At 32.2% G+C, this 16403-nt stretch overlaps 1 protein-coding gene across 1 annotated transcript in view; it reads right to left on the reverse strand.

Moving 5' to 3' along the window:
* Positions 1-3312: 3312 nt before the first annotated feature.
* LOC148950854 (uncharacterized) overlaps positions 3313-16403 on the reverse strand; it is a 70984-nt gene continuing 57893 nt past the window's right edge. Inside the window, exon 3 of the mRNA XM_089090048.1 lies at positions 3313-3538. Within this exon, the coding sequence (XP_088946174.1) occupies positions 3479-3538 (60 nt within the window). The 3' untranslated portion in view covers positions 3313-3478. The remainder of the gene's footprint in view (positions 3539-16403) is intronic.

Genomic DNA, 16403 nt, shown 5'->3' on the forward strand with positions numbered 1-16403 from the left:
TTAAGAATCCGCCAACTAGCAAGTCTTTGAAAAATACTGGCTACTCGTGACTCATACAGGAAACAAAAATCAACCAGTTCGTGTTAACAGACTGTAAATAAGGAGCGACATGGCTCAATAGTAACCAAAACTCTAAAAACAGAATTTTGATACCCATAAATATATCAAAAGGATAGAATTTTTATGCTGAATTCAAATATGTAATTTTCATCAAGTTTAGTCTTACCCATCAAAAGTTAAGAGCCTGAAGAAAATTGCCTTGTTTTCGAAAAAAGGGAGTAAAAACACCCTGAAAGTGATTGAGTCTTAATGAAAATCACACCATCAGATTCAGCATATCAGAAAACGTAACTGTAGAGGCTTCAAGCTCTTATCTGAAAAAATATGGAATTTTGTATTTTTTGCCAGAAAAAAGATCACAGGTGCGTGTTCATTTTATTTTTTTTCGTTTTGTTTTTATTTTTTTTTCCCAGGGGTGATCGTAAAGATCCAGAGGTCCTAGAATATCTCAGAGGGCTCATTCGAAAGAAAATTAAAAGTTCAAGTGCCCTTTTTAAGTGACCAAAAAAATGGTGGGCAACTAGACCCCCTCCCATGCTCATTTTTTCTCAAAGACGCCCAATCAAAATTTTCAGACAGGCATTTTGTTCAGCATAGTGGAAAATTTAACAACTATGTGTTTGAGGATGACTCAATCCACCGCAGTCCCCCGCGAAGGGCTGCAAGTTATGAACTTTGCCCATTGTTTACATATAGCATTGGTTATTGGGAAGTATACAGAAGTTTTCAGGAGGGATTTTTTTCTGATGGGATTTTTTTCAAAAGCAAAATAAAAAATAGATGTTTCAACTGAAGGTAATGAGCAAAATTAAAACTTAAAACGAAGAGAAATTATTACGTATACGAGGAGGTTCGCTTCCTAGTCAGTACCTCGCTTTTTACGCTAATTTTCTTTCAGTACTTTCAAAAGAGCTATCTATTCTAATTGAACGGCCTTTGTGATTCAGGGGTCATTCCTTAAGAATTGGAACAAAATTCGAACTCTAGCGTAAAGAGCGTGGTATTGACTAGGGGGCAAACCCCGTCATATACGTAATAAATTCTGTTCGATTTAAGCTTTAATGTTGCTCGTTACTTTCAGTTGAAAAATTTTTTTTTTTCACTGAATCGCTTGAAAAGTTGAGGATAAATTTTATAGCTCAATTTAGAGAGCCGTTCACACGATTTAGTCGTTATTTGTCAGAATTTTGCGCCTCCATCTCGGAGGTTACTCTTTAACATGTGCTTTATTTGAAGCCTTGTTTAACTCTGTGTAAGCAGGGTTGTCACCGCTAGTGATTTATCACTGTTTCTAGTGATTTTATATATCGCCTAAAAACAAAAATCACCAAATAAGCACACAAATCACTAGATTATTGAAGTAAATCACTAAATCAACCCAAAATCCTTGAAATCTAGTGATTTTTTTCATTACCGGGAGGCAACCCTGTGTGTAAGTCTTGTGTAGTAGGGTTATTGGTATAGATCCTGACTTTTGAAATACTAAGGTTGTTTTTTTTTGCCTTTCACCTAAGTATTTTCCATTGCCATTCCATTTCCTAGGTATTGCCATTTTCACCTAAGAAGAGTTCAGTTAGAGAGAGGAAAGTGTTTGGTATAGGAAAACAGTCCTATATCATTTGAGCTATCTTTCACGAAGAAAGATACTGGTTCGGAAAGTTCAACCCAAGGATCTGGGTCAAATTTGTTGAATAATGGAATTGGTAATTAGAGCTAGATCATTCTCTCCCCCACACCAGCTTCGAGCGTTGGGTTCTACCTAAATATTACGGGGGAATTTTCAGTGTCCCTCCTCCATCGATCTATAAATAAAATTCATGGTGCTTTGACACCCTGGGCCAAATACTGTGGCACTTACTTCCCACAGATAGTAAGCTTGTAGCTGCACAATCACCATAGCACAAATACTTGTTGAAGCAATATTCGTAGAACTTGTGTGCCACCACAGATAAACTGCCGGTGGCCGCGGTATCGTGGTATAAATACTGATGGCAAGAAATATTAACAGTTAAGCTTTTGGGGACCAGCTTATGTAAGATCGTACTTACATAGACTTACAGCTTGCGTAATCCTTTCACTAGGTTAATATTAAAATTAGGTCGAAATGCTAAAAGCTCTAATATTTGATAAGGTGCTTAAATGAAGCCTTTCTCTAGGCTAGGATTAATGTTAGGTCTGAATGAGTAAAGCTCAAATTTTTGATTAGATATTCAAATCATGGTTGCGGCATGTTCCTTCGGCAAAAAGAAACACTCTGATTCTTAAAATAGTTGAATTAGGTTTTCCTGGAAGGACGAGGCAACTAATAAATGGGTAAATTTGATAAATCCCTCACTCTAGAAGTCCAAAGTACACTATCAACGTTCAAGCCTAAAAAGAGGGACCATCAGAGGGTGCCCTACTCAACTACCTAGCCAGGTTGCTTAAATGATACTTTTACTTAAATAATATTTGTATTTCGGGTTTTAGTAGTCAATATGCAGATGATATTTGTATTGAACTGCCGTGAAAGTATCCAAGATGTGCAGCTAAAACAAAAGAATGAAATTTAAAAATTAATAGAATATCCTAACAGGTCCCAGGTTTCATTTTCTACATCGAAATTGAAAGTTATGATTATAAATAGTTATATTAATAGTTATAGTAATAGTAATAAATAGTTATAATTATTGCTTTCATAAGGGAATCCCCATAATCCTAATACTTATAATACACCGACTATGTACGGGTAATGCACCGGTGTGCTTCGAGAATCGAAAACCGCATTTAAAGAAAAATCGTTTTTCTTCACATCAAAGATAATAAAGCTGAAAACCCTTCCAACATTTATGGGGGTGCCCTTGAAGGTTCCCACGACAAGATCTTGTTCTTATTTTAGGAACAATAAACCAGATCTCACATGAACTATAGTCTTTTATGATACAGCCAGGAAATCAGCCCTAAACCCACTTAAAATCCTACAAAACACTGCTGTAAGTAGAGGTCTTAGGATACATTCTTATAAAACAAAAGAAAATCAACAAATGAAGCCCGGAGAAACTTTGCAACGTAGCATAGAAAAACAGCAGAGGTCTCCCATTGGCTGATTAATTAGGAATTTAATCGTAAAACACCAAAAGAAAACATATCTTTACTTAAAACACAAATTAAAAATATTCTATGGTTCAGAAAATTGTTTGTAAAACAATTGGTGACGAACTTCGACATACTAAAACATCATAGGCTATATGATATTCATCGTAAATAATTTATTGATGTTCATGTCGTAATCATACAAAAAAGCACCACACATCAAATATATCTGCACTATCTTATTTGCAGTGCTATTCACTGTTCTTGAATTGCATCAACACTATGACATGAGTGGCAAGAATAGATGCCACACATCAAATATATCTGCATTGTCTTATTTGCAGTGCTAGTCACTGTTCTTGAATTGCATCAACACTATGACATAAGTGGCAAGAATAGATGCTACCTGAAAAAGGATACGAAATTAAACTAAAGATTGGTTCTGATTCAATTAAATTTCATATCGGAAGACGGATTCTATGAGACTCAACGGAATATCTTCATAAGGTAAAACCAAAGTCAGTTCTTCGATACGTGGGTCAGGTGTTTCTTTATCTTAAGACGGTGCAGCAGGTTGCTAAGGTCGGTACCCAAGAAATGTAAAGGTATATAAAATGGTGGCCGGCGTTTACCCCCCCCCCCGGCAAATGCCCCCTGGAAAATATCCCCCCGGAAAATACCCCCCTCAGAAAATACCCCCCTCAGGGAAAATGCCACCCTCGGAAAATACCCCCCTCGGAATATACCCCCGGAAAATACACCCCCGCGCAGAAAATACCCCCCGGAAATTACTTCCCCGGAAAATACCCCCGCGGAAAATACCCCTCCCTTCAAAAAAAAAACACTCCCGTGGAAAATAAGGCTTTCCAAATTTGAGAATTTTATTTGAGTTTTATTTTTTTAATTTCCGTAGGGGGATGGAATTTTGGTACTTGTATATTATGCGCCACTCACTCAAGTTTACGCAGTGTAAAATTCGAGAACACGCCGTTTTTTTTTTTTAGTTTCTGCGTTACTTTAGAAATAAATTTGCACTATAGATTTGCACATTAGAGGGGGGGGGTAAGCACAACGGGTCTGAATGCAAAATGTGTTTGGTACAATTATTCTGTATATTAGATTGATAGATAAATAAGTGTATTTTATAGCTAAATATACGGCCATGAACACAGTAAAATAACATAAATGAATATAGTGAATTGGGAGGGGGGGTGTTTGACCGCCCAAATGACTCCCACCTGGAAATTTGGGGCTATATAGTAATTATAAGAAAACCAAAGGGAAAGAAGCAGAATAGGCAAAAAACATGCAAAAAATTTTTGTTGTCCCATTATTGGCTGCCTCCCAATAGATTTCGAACCTTATTAAGGAAAAATGTAAGTTCTAATTTGTGATTGAGGAATCCCTAGCAAGTTTTCGTCAATTTTTTTCTATATAATTTGTTTGGAGAAAAATAAAACAAAAAAAAACAAATTCTTCATAGTAAAGAATGTTAATTAAATAACGATCCTTGTCAATAACATAAACCTAATAATAGTATTTAATACTTGGAAAAACGGTCATTGAAAAAAATACTTGGAAAAAAAACTCTTAAATAAAACATTGCATTTACTTTATATATTTTTTTCTTTTTTTCTTTTTTTTTAGTTAGAAAAATTTCCAGATACCTCGCTATTCTTCTGTAATTTTTTAGTGGCTATATACCTAGAAAGAATTGTTTTCTGACATCAAACTGTCCAAATACTGTACCCACCGGAAAATACACCCCCCCCCCCCCCGTGGAAAAAAAGGCTGTAAAAATTTGAGAATTTTGTTTGAGTTTTATTTTTTAATTTCTATTCGGGGAAGGAGTTTTGTTACTTGTGTATTATGGGTTCAAATATTACGCTAAAGTTCAAATGTTGTTCGAATCACAAATCCCTGAATAACAAAGCCTGTTTAGTTAGACTAGATAGCTCTTTTGAAAGTGTTAAAAAAAAATTAGCATAAAAAGCAAGGTATTGACTAGGTGGCGAACCCCCTCATATGCTTAATAATTTCTGTTTGTTTTAAGTTTTATTGTTGCTCCTTACTATCAGTTGAAAAACTTATTTTTTTATTTAATTTCTGATCGTTTTTTGATTAATACTCGGAAATCCGGCGCCCCCTTCTTAGAAATGTCCCTTCCCCCAAGGGAATATCCTCCCACGTAAGGTTTGTTCTAAGTAAAACATCAAAATTATGATTAAGAAAATCAAATAAAAGTATTTAATTCAATATTTTTAATTTAATTTTGAATGCCAAAAGCCAGTATATTTTACACCTTTAAACTTCATAACTGTAAAAATTTAATTTTTTTTTAAAGTGAAAACTAAATATATACCATCACTCCTGGAAAAAAATTATAATAAAACACAAAAAACGTATCCGTTCGGGAGGAAAATACAGAAATATAGCATTCCGTCCAGGGGAAACATTTCTGATTACTGTGGCTTCATAAATCAGCTCATGGGTACTCTTGCAATGCAATCAAAAGTTTATGGCATATTTTTACCGAAATCGTCCCTCATTAAGTTGTTTTCCTTGTGTTTTCTATAACTATACAAACTTCCTTGCGTTCTAATGGCTGCACTTATTACTAATAAGCAACTGTATATTTAAAATTACCACAAAAAGCCGGTTCCTGGACTGAATTATGCCAGAACTTAAACTAATATACGTTAATTATTGACAAAGATCGTTATTTACTTACCCTTCCATACTATGAAGAATTTGTTTTTGTTTTTTCTGCTCCAGCCAAATCATATAGAAAAAATGTTTTGGAAAACAGGTTAGGGGTCACTCAGTCACAAATTAGAACTTATATTTTCCTCATTATGGGTCAAAATCTATTGGTAGGCAGCCAACAATGGGGTAACAAACATTTTTTCCATGGTTTTTCCCTATTCTGTTTTTTTTCCTTTAGTTTCCTTATAATTACTATATAGTCATAAATTTCCAGGGGGGGGGCTATGACCCCCCCCCCAACTGCCCCCCTCCCCCCTCTTGCCGATGCCCTCGTTAACCCAAAAATGAGCAGAAGTGAATTCAAATAATTTTCCAAGCGTAAAATTATCATAAATAACCATAAATAAATAAATGAAGCCCAAATCTAACAGAAATTACAACAAATAACCTATTCAAGCTCAAAATAACAAAAAATTAGCATGAGTAGGGCTGACAACCCCCACACCTCCTCAAGACCAGAAAATAATTTGCACTTTACTGAAAACAAAATACATTTTAAATGTTTTAACTTTTTTGACTTCAACAAATAAAGAAATATTAAGACTATAAGGAATAGATATCAGAATATGTATATCAAACTGACAATACACGTTTTTTTTTTTGTTTTTTTTTTTAATAAAGTGCAAATTATTTTCTGGTCTGAAGAAGACATGGGTGTTGTCAGCCATACTCCTTTTACTTTTTGCTCGTTTGGAGTTTGTCTAGGCTATCTATTAAAATTTCTGTTAGTTTTGGGTTTCATTTATTTGTTAATGGTGATTTGTGGTAGTTTTACACTTGGAAGATAAGAAAAAAAAAACTCGTAGAATTTGACAACGCTTTTGTCTGTAAAAACTTAAACAATTTAGAATGTGTTGGTTCCCAAAACCAACTATCTTTTCAAATGATAGCCAAACCTTCTTAAAATTTTTGGTGCCATAAGTTTTAGCTTAATTTTGATGATTGTTTGCCTTAATTGTTTTTCTTCTTCAATTTTTTTTTTAATTTGGCACCCGCTACTGCCGTAAATTGCAGAAAATCATATGGAAGCCTTTTTAACAAAAATGGATTTGTGTTATTTTTTTCTAAGTTTTTAAGACACTTCTGGTGTGTAAATTCCTCTTTTTCCCGTTCCTTAGCACTTTTCAACAAAACTATAAAAAAACTTTAATAAAAGTTTCAAATTTAGAAACCTTATTTTTCGAAGGAGAGGAGGGTATTTTCCAAGGAGGGGGTATTTTCCGCGGGGTTTACTTTACGAATGAGGGGGGGGTATTTTTCGTGGGGGAGGGAATTTTTTGGGAGGTTAACCCCCCCCCCCCCCCTATCCACTGTATTCATTCATGTTATTTTACTGTGTTCATGGCCGTATATTTGTCTTTAAAATACACTTACTTGTCTATCTATCTAATATGCAGGATAATTGAACCAAACACATTTTGCATTCAGACCCGTTATGCTTACCCCCCCCCCCCTAATGTGCAAATCTATAGCACAAATTTATCTCTAAAGTAACGAAGATACTAACAAAAAAAGCGGTGTGTTCTTAATAAGAATTACAAATAGGGATAGGTCCTTTTATTAGACAGTGAAACGAAAATATAAAACAAAGACTCTAAATATTTCGATGACACAGTTGGTCATCATCATCAGTAGAGTTACTAACTTATAAAAATTAAAACAAACTGCTTTTATACTAAACAAAATAATCACTTCCGGATCAAAGCAAGTTACCGGTCCTTTGACTTAAAAAGTTCACTAGCTGTTCTTGAATTTTTTAATACTGCGTTGATCAAAGGTGGTACAAGTTTCTTCGAAATTGCAGGTCAAAACAGGTTCAATGAACCGGTAATCTGCTTTGACCTGCAATTTCGAAGAAACTTGTACCACCTGTATTTCAAAAAGCAGGTTCAATGGACTGGTAATCTGCTTTGACCTGCAATTTCGAAGAAACTTGTACCACCTTTACTAAACGCAGCATTAAAAAATTCAAGAACAGTTAGTGAACTTTCTAAGTCAATGGACTGGTAACCTGCTTTGACCTGCAATTTCGAAGAAACTTGTACCACCTTTACTCAGCGCAGTATTACAAGATTCAAAAACAGTTAGTGAACTTTCTAAGTCAATGGACCGGTAACCTGCTTTGACCTGCAATTTCGAAGAAACTTGTACCACCTTTACTCAACGCAGTATTAAAAAATTCAAGAACAGTAAGTAAACTTTTTAAGTAAATGGACCGGTAACTTACTTTTACCCGGAAGTGATTATTTCGTTTAGTATGAAAGTAGTTTGTTTTAATTTTGATAAGTTATTAACTCAATTGATGATGATGACCGACCGTGTTATCAAAATATTTAGAGTCTTTGTTTTATATTTTTTTTTCACTGTCTAATAAAAGAACCTAACCCTATTTTAAATTCTCATTGATTTTGTAATAAGAAAGGCAGCTTCATTATGGAGTATAATATTAGCGTTATTTATATGGAGATGATAGATCAACTTTAGAACCAGCAACACTTCACTTGATCTTTCAAGATTAAAGTGAAAAATTTAGCAGCTGTAAATTCAGTATTGTTTCAACTTTAATTAGAAGAATATTCAACGCAGTATTACAAGATTCAAGAACAGCTAGTGAACTTTCTAAGTCAATAGACCGGTAACCTGCTTTGACCTGCAATTTAGAAGAAACTTGTACCACCTTTACTAAACAGTATGGAGGCCTCAGAAGGAATGAGATACACTGCGTGCTGCCATCTACAATTTAGTTTAATGCCGACGGGGTACCATATATGGGCATAGACTCCCTAGAGGAAATGAATTTCCGAGAAATTGATTTGTTGATGTTCGTCCAGGAGAACTGTCTCCGGGCGTAGTTTGTACATGCGCTGTCAAGGTCGACTGAATCGTTGGTGTTCGTCCAGGATAATTGTCTCCGGGCGAAGTTTGCACATGTGCAATAACGGTGGGGAGAATGTTTTGATCTTAGGGATGAAGAGACTAAAGTGGGAAAGTGTTTCCTAGGAATTTCAAATGTGACATCGCAGGGATGCCAAAACAAAAGGAACACGCAGAAATTGCGTTTAGGGATTATCTGGGCGAAACCGTTTTGAGACATTTTAGAAGATGATTTGGGCGAAACAGTTAGAAACATTTTAAAAGATGATTTTAGAAGATGATTTAGAAGATGATTTTGGGGTTAAACTCTGTGGTCGTTATAATACACAAGTTCTATTTGAACACTGTTGTGAGGTCCTCTACCCCAACCCCAAAGGGCGCCGATCCCCCTACCCCAACCCCAAAGGAACCCCCCGGCCCCCAAAGGTCGCCCGGTGCCCCAAAGGTCCCCCATTGTTTAATATTTTTTTATATGCACTTGAGACATAGAAACGCCCCCCAAATTTTAAAAGGCTTTATTATATCTTTTCAGAACAAGTTCCTTTCTTAATATTCCCTCCTAAACCCATTTTGCAAGTTGATGTACTCATCCTTTTCACCACAACCTTACCTTGCGACTTTTTGAATACCCCAACGCCAAGCAGTACTTTTCAAAAGACTTTTTTATATTATTTCAGAACAAGTTCTTTACGTAATGTCCCGCCTAAACCAATTTTACAACTTGAAGTACTCATCCTTTTCACCCACAACTTTACTTTATGGCTTTTTGAATATCCCATCACAAAGCAGTACTTTTCAAAAGACTTTTTTATATTATTTCAGAACAAGTTCTTTACGTAATATCCCTCCTAAACCAATTTTACGACTTGAAGTACTTATCTTTTTCACCTACAACTTTACATTATGGCTTTTTGAATATTCCATCACCAAGCAGTACTTTTCAAAAGACTTTTTTATATTATTTCAGAACACGTTCTTTACGTAATTTCCCTCCTAAACCAATTTTACAACTTGAAGTACTCCTCCTTTTCACCCACAGCTTTACTTTATGGCTTTTTGAATATCCCATCACCAAGCAATACTTTCAAAAGGCTTTTTTATATCTTTTCAGGACAAAAATCCAATATTATAAATAAAATCACATGTATTTTAAATGTATGCATCAAAGTAACAACAATCTTCTTTAATATCACCAAATGTCTACTGAACAAACACAAATTTCTCTTAGAAATAATATTTTTCATCAATGATAACACTTTTTCTTTTCGAACTAGCAAGTTTTCTGTCGAAGATACCAAATTTTTTCTTAGAAGTAGAATTTTTTGACTTTGATAACAACTTTTCCGTCAGAAGTAGCAAGTTCTGCCTAACACTAACACACCTTCTCATCAAATTAACGATATTTTACCTTAATACTAACATACTTTTACTGAACACACACAAATTTCTCATAGAAATAATATTTTTCATCAGTGATAACACTTTTTCCGTTCGAACTAGCAAGTTTTCTACCAAAGATAGCAAATTTTTTCTTAGAAGTAACATTTTTGACTCTTAGAAATAATATGTTTCATCAATGATAACACTTTTTCTGTTCGAACTACCAAGTTTTCTGTCAAAGATACCAAATTTTTTTCAGAAGTAACATTTTTTGACTGTGATAACAAATATTCTGTCAGAAGTAGCAAGTTCTGCCTAACACTAACAAACCCTCTCATCAAAGTAAAAACATTTTACCTTAATACTAAAATACTTTTACTGAAAAAACACAAATTTCTCATAGAAATGATATTTTTCATCAGTGATAACACTTTTTCCGTTCGAACTAGCAAGTTTTCTACCAAAGATAGCAAATTTTTTCTTAGAAGTAACATTTTTTTACTCTTAGAAATAATATTTTTCATCAATGATAACACTTTTTCTGTTCGAACTACCAAGTTTTCTGCCGAAGATACCAAATTTTTCTTAGAAGTAACGATTTTTGTCTGTGATAACAACTATTCTGTCAGAAGTAGCAAGCTCTGCTTAACACTAACAAACATTCTCATCAAAGTTACAACATTTTACATTCATACCATCATCCTTTTACTGAACATGCACAAATTTCTCTTAAAAGAAATATTCTTCATTAGGGGTAATGCTATTTCTGTTTGTAGTAGACATGTTTCAGCCAAAGATAGAAAATTTTTTCTTAGAGGTAACTATTATTTTATTTTAGTAAAAAATTTTTTGTCGGATGTAGCCAGATTATATTAACAGTGACAAAACTTAACGTAAATAAAATAATATTTTACCTTCATACTAACATAGTTTTACTGAATACACACAAATTTCTCTTCGAAATAATATTTTTCATCAAAGATAACACTTTTTCTGTTCGAACTAGCAACTTTTCTACCAAAGATACAAAATTTTTTCTTAGAAATAAAATTTTTTGATTGTGATAACAACTATTCCGTCAGAACTAGGAAGTTTTGCTTAACACTAACAAACCTTCTCATCAAAGTAACGACATTTTATCTTAATACTAACATACTTTTAATGAACACACACAAATTTTCCTTAGAAGTAACATTTTTTGTAATGCGATAACAACTTTCTGTCAGAAGTAGCAAGTTTTGCTTAACACTAACAAACCTTCTCATCAAAGTAACAATATTTTACCTTAAAACTAACATACTTTTACTGAACACAAACAAATTTCTCTTAGAAATAATATTTTTCATCAGTGATAACACTTTTTCTGTTCGAACTAGCAAGTTTTCTACCAAAGATACCAAGTTTTTTTTTATAAGTAACATATTTTTGATTGTGAAAACAACTTTTCTGTCAGAAGTAACAAGTTCTGCTTAACACTAACAAACCTTCTCATCAAAGTAACAATATTTTACCTCAATACTAACATACTTTTAATGAAAATACACAAATTTCTCTTAGAAATAATATTAAATTTTTTCTTAGAAGTAGCATTTTTTTGACTGTGATAACAACTTTTCTGTCAGAAGTAGCAAGTTCTGCTTAACACTAACAAACCTTCTCATCAAAGTAACGACATTTTACCTTAATGCTAACATGCTTTTACTGAACTTACACAAATTTTTCTTAGAAATAATATTTTTCATCAGTGATAACACTTTTTCTGTTCGAACTAGCAAGTTTTCTACCAAAGACACCAAATTTTTTCTTAGAAGTAACATTTTTTGATTGTGATACCAACTTTTCTGTCAGAAGTATCAAGTTCTGCTTAACACTAACAAACCTTCTCATCAAAGTAACGACATTTTATCTTAATCCTTACATACTTTTAATGAACACACACAAATTTTTCTTAGAAGTAACATTTTTTTATTGAGATAACAACTTTCTGTCAAAAGTAGCAAGTTTTGCTTAACACTTACAAACCTTCTCATCAAAGTAACGACATTTTACCTTAAAACTAACTTACTTTTCTGAACACATACAAATTTCTCTTAGAAATAATATTTTTCGTCAGCGATAACACTTTCTGTTCGAACTACCAAGTTTTCTACTAAAGATACCAAATTTTTTTTAGAAGTAACATTTTTTTGACTGTGATATCAACTTTTTTGTCAGAAGTAGCAAGTTTTGCTTAACACTAACAAACATTCTCATCAAAGTAACGGTATTTTACCTTAATACTAACATCCATTTACAGAATACACACAAATTTTTCTGAGAAGTAACATTTTTTTGAATGAGATAACAACTTTCTGTCAGAAGTAGCAAGTTCTGCTTAACACTAACAAACCTTCTCATCAAAGTAACAATATTTTACCTTAAAACTAACATACTTTTAATGAAGACAAACAAATTTCTCTTACAAATAATATTTTTCATCAGTGATAACACTTTTTCTGTTTGAACTAGCAAGTTTTCTACCAAAGATACCAAATTTTTTCTTAGAAGTAACATATTTTTGACTGTGATAACAACGTTTCTGTCATAAGTAGCAAGTTCTGCTTAACACTAACACACCTTCTCAGCAAAGTAACAATATTTTACCTCAATACTAAAATACTTTTGATGAACACACACAAATTTCTCTTAGAAATAATATTTTTCATCAGTGATAACACTTTTTCTGTTCGAACTTGCAACTTTTCTACCAAAGTTACCAAATTTTTTCTTAGAAGTAACATTTTTGATTGTGATAACAACTTTTCTGTCAGAAGTAGCAAGTTTTTCTTAACACTAACGAACCTTCTCATCAAAGTAACGACATTTTATCTTAATACTAACATACTTTTAATGAATACACACAAATTTTTCTTAGAAGTAACATTTTTTGATTGAGATAACAACTTTTCTGTCAGAAGCAGCAAGTTTTGCTTAACACTAACAAACATTCTCATCAAAGTAACGATATTTTACCTTAAAACTAACAAACTTTTACTTAAAACACACAAATTTCTCTTAGAAATAATATTTTTCATCAGTGATAACACTTTTTCTGTTCGAACTTGCAACTTTTCTACCAAAGTTACCAAATTTTTTCTTAGAAGTAACAATTTTTTGATTGTGATAAAAAATTTTCTGTTAGAAGTAGAAAGTTTTGCTTAACACTAACAAACCTTCATATCAAAGTAACAATATTTTACCTTAAAACTAATATAATTTTACTGAACACACACATATTTCTCTTATAAATAATATTTTTCATCAGTGATAACCCTTTTTTGTTCGAACTAGTAAGTTTTCTACCAAAGATATCAAATTTTCCACTTCAGTTCAGATTTTTCTCAAAGAGATGAAAAAATTTAAAATAATGTTCCAAATTTTTCATAGAAGATAGAAAAGTTCAAGTTCACTTCTGAATTTTACCAAAGAAACCAATTCAATTCTAATTTCTCCAGAGAAAATGTAAATCTTCCACTCCAGTTTTAAGTTCAGCAAGGCACAAAGAAATTTAAAGCTCTGGTCTAAATTTTTCGGTAGTAGATAGAAAAAACTATACTATAGTTATGAATATTTGCTATGAAGCTAAAAAGTGCAACTTCAATTTTAAATTTTCTCAACGAAGTAAAGAAAAGTTCAGCTTCGACTCTGAATTTTCTCAATGAGAAGAAATAAGTTATTGATCAATTCTATTTTTCCCAAATAATATAAAAATTTTCCACTTCAATTCAGATCTTTCTCAAAGAGATGAAACAATTTAAAATACTGTTCCAAAATTTTTCATAGAAGATAGAAAAGTTCAAGTTCTCTTTTGAATTTTACCAAAGAACACACTTCAATTCTAATTTCACCAGAGAAAATAAAAAAGCTTCCACTTCAGTTCTTATTTCCCCAAAGACACAAAAATTAAAGTTCCATTCTAAATTTTACCATTGAAGATAGAAAAAGTTATACCTTAGATGCGAATACTTACCTTGAAGATAAAAAGTTCCACTTTAATTCCGAATTTTCTCAACAAAAAAGAAATAAGTTATTGATCAATTCTATTTTCCCAAAATAATATAAAAATTTTCCACTTTAGTGCAGATTTTTCTCAAAGAGATGAAAAAATTTAAAATACTCTTCCAAATTTTTCATAGAAGGTAGAAAAGTTCAAGTTCTTTTCTGAATTTTACCAAAGAACACAATTCAAACCTAATTTCTCTAGAGAAAATAAAAAGCTTCCACTTCAGTTTTAAGTTCACCAAGACATAAAAAATTTAAAATTCAATTCTAAATTTTTCCGTAGAAGATAGGAAAAGTTATACAATGATTGTGATTATTTTGCATGAAGATTAAAATTTTCACTTTAATTCTAAATTTTCTTAAATTCAGTTCCGACTTTTCTGAAAGAGAAGAAAAAATTTAAAGTTCTGTTCCAAGTTTTTCATAAGAGATAGGAAAAGTTATACTTTAATAGTGAATATTCAAGTTCTCTTCTGAATTTTACCAAAGAACAAAATTAAATTCTAATTTCTCCAGAGAAAATAAAATGCTTCCACTTCAGTTTTAAGTTCACCAAGACATGAAAATAAGTCTTAAACCATGTACAGTTTTCTTGATATTTCTCAGAAGTATTTTCATAATTTAAATTTCTTAAAGTTCGATTTTTCAGAGATGTCTAAATGATTTTTCATAGAAGCCATGAGGAAAAGTTGACTGATTTCTGAGTTGATTGCATGAATTAGTTTTTCCGAAGTGAAAGATGAGAAAAGTATTTCACTTTATTTCTAAATTTTCTTAAATTCAGTTCCGATTTTTCTCAAAGAGATGAGAAAATTTAAAGTTCTGTTCCAAATTTTTCATAGAAGATAGAAAAAGTTATACATTGATCGTGTATATTCACCATGAAGATAAAAAGTTCCACTTTAATTCCAAATTTTATCAATGAAATGCAAAATGTTCAAGTTCTCTTCTAATTTTTCCAAGAAAATAAAAAGGTTCCACTTCAGTTCTGTTTTTTTTCTCAAAGAGATCAAAAAATTAAAGTTCTGTTCTAATTTTAAATTAAATTTTAGCTCCTTTGTCTTATGGATTTACCCTCAAATTTTTAAATTAGAAAATGAGTGACTCGTTCTATTATTAAACACAATCGTTCAAACTCGTTCATCTAACCTCCAAAACAATAGGTTAGGTTAGGTTAGATAAGGTATAAATAAATATTAATAAATAAATAGAAACATTTTTCCATGTTTAACTTAGGTTAGGTTAGCTTATCATGAACGCTCATGATAAGTTAACCTAACCTAAGTTAAACATGGTAAAAAGTCACCCTGGGGGGGGATTTTCCGGCGAGTATGGTTATGTTAGGTTAGTCTAGATTAAGTTAGGTTAGGTTAAGTTTGGTTAGGATATCCTACGTACGCGCGCGTACGTAGGCTAACCTAACCTAACTATCTAACTTAATCTAGCCTAACCTAACCATACTCGTCGGAAAATCCCCCCAGGTCGACTTTTCACCATGTTTAACTTAGGTTAGGTTAACTTATCATGAGCGCTCATGATAAGCTAACCTAACCTAAGTTAAACATGGAGAAATGTTTCTATTAATTTATTAATATTTATTTATACCTAACCTAGCCTAACCTATTGTTTTGGAGGTTAGATGAACGAGTTTGAACGATTGTCTTTAATAATAGAACGAGTCAATCATTTTCTAATTTAAAAATTTAAGGGGTAAATTCATAAGATAAAGGAGCTATAATTTAATTTAAAATAAGAATAGAACATCAAATTTTTCATCTCTTCGAGAAAAAAACCAGAACTCAAGTGGAACCTTTTTATTTTCTTGGAAAAATTACAAGAAAACTTGAACATTTTGCACTGCATTGAGAAAATTTAGAATTAAAATGGAACTTTTTATCTTCATGGTGAATATACATGATCAACGTATAGCTTTTTCTATCTTCTATGAAAAATTTGGAACAGAACTTTAAATTTTTCATCTCTTTGAGAAAAATCGGAACTGAATTTAAGAAAAATTATAAATAAAGTGAAACTTTTTATCTTCACTGGAAAATAATCACAATCATGGTATAACTTTTCGTATCTTCTAGGGAAATATTTAGAACTGAAATTTAAATTTCTTATGTCTTTGAGAAATTAAGAACTGAAGTGGAAGCTATTTTCATTGGTAAAATTCAGAATTGAGCTAACTTTTTTCTCTTCTTTAAGAA

The sequence above is a fragment of the Artemia sp. Qi Xiang Cuo genome, chromosome 6 (genome assembly GCF_049724085.1).
Source record: "Artemia sp. Qi Xiang Cuo chromosome 6, ASM4972408v1, whole genome shotgun sequence".
In the NCBI taxonomy this organism is placed as follows: Eukaryota; Metazoa; Arthropoda; class Branchiopoda; order Anostraca; family Artemiidae; genus Artemia; species Artemia sp. Qi Xiang Cuo.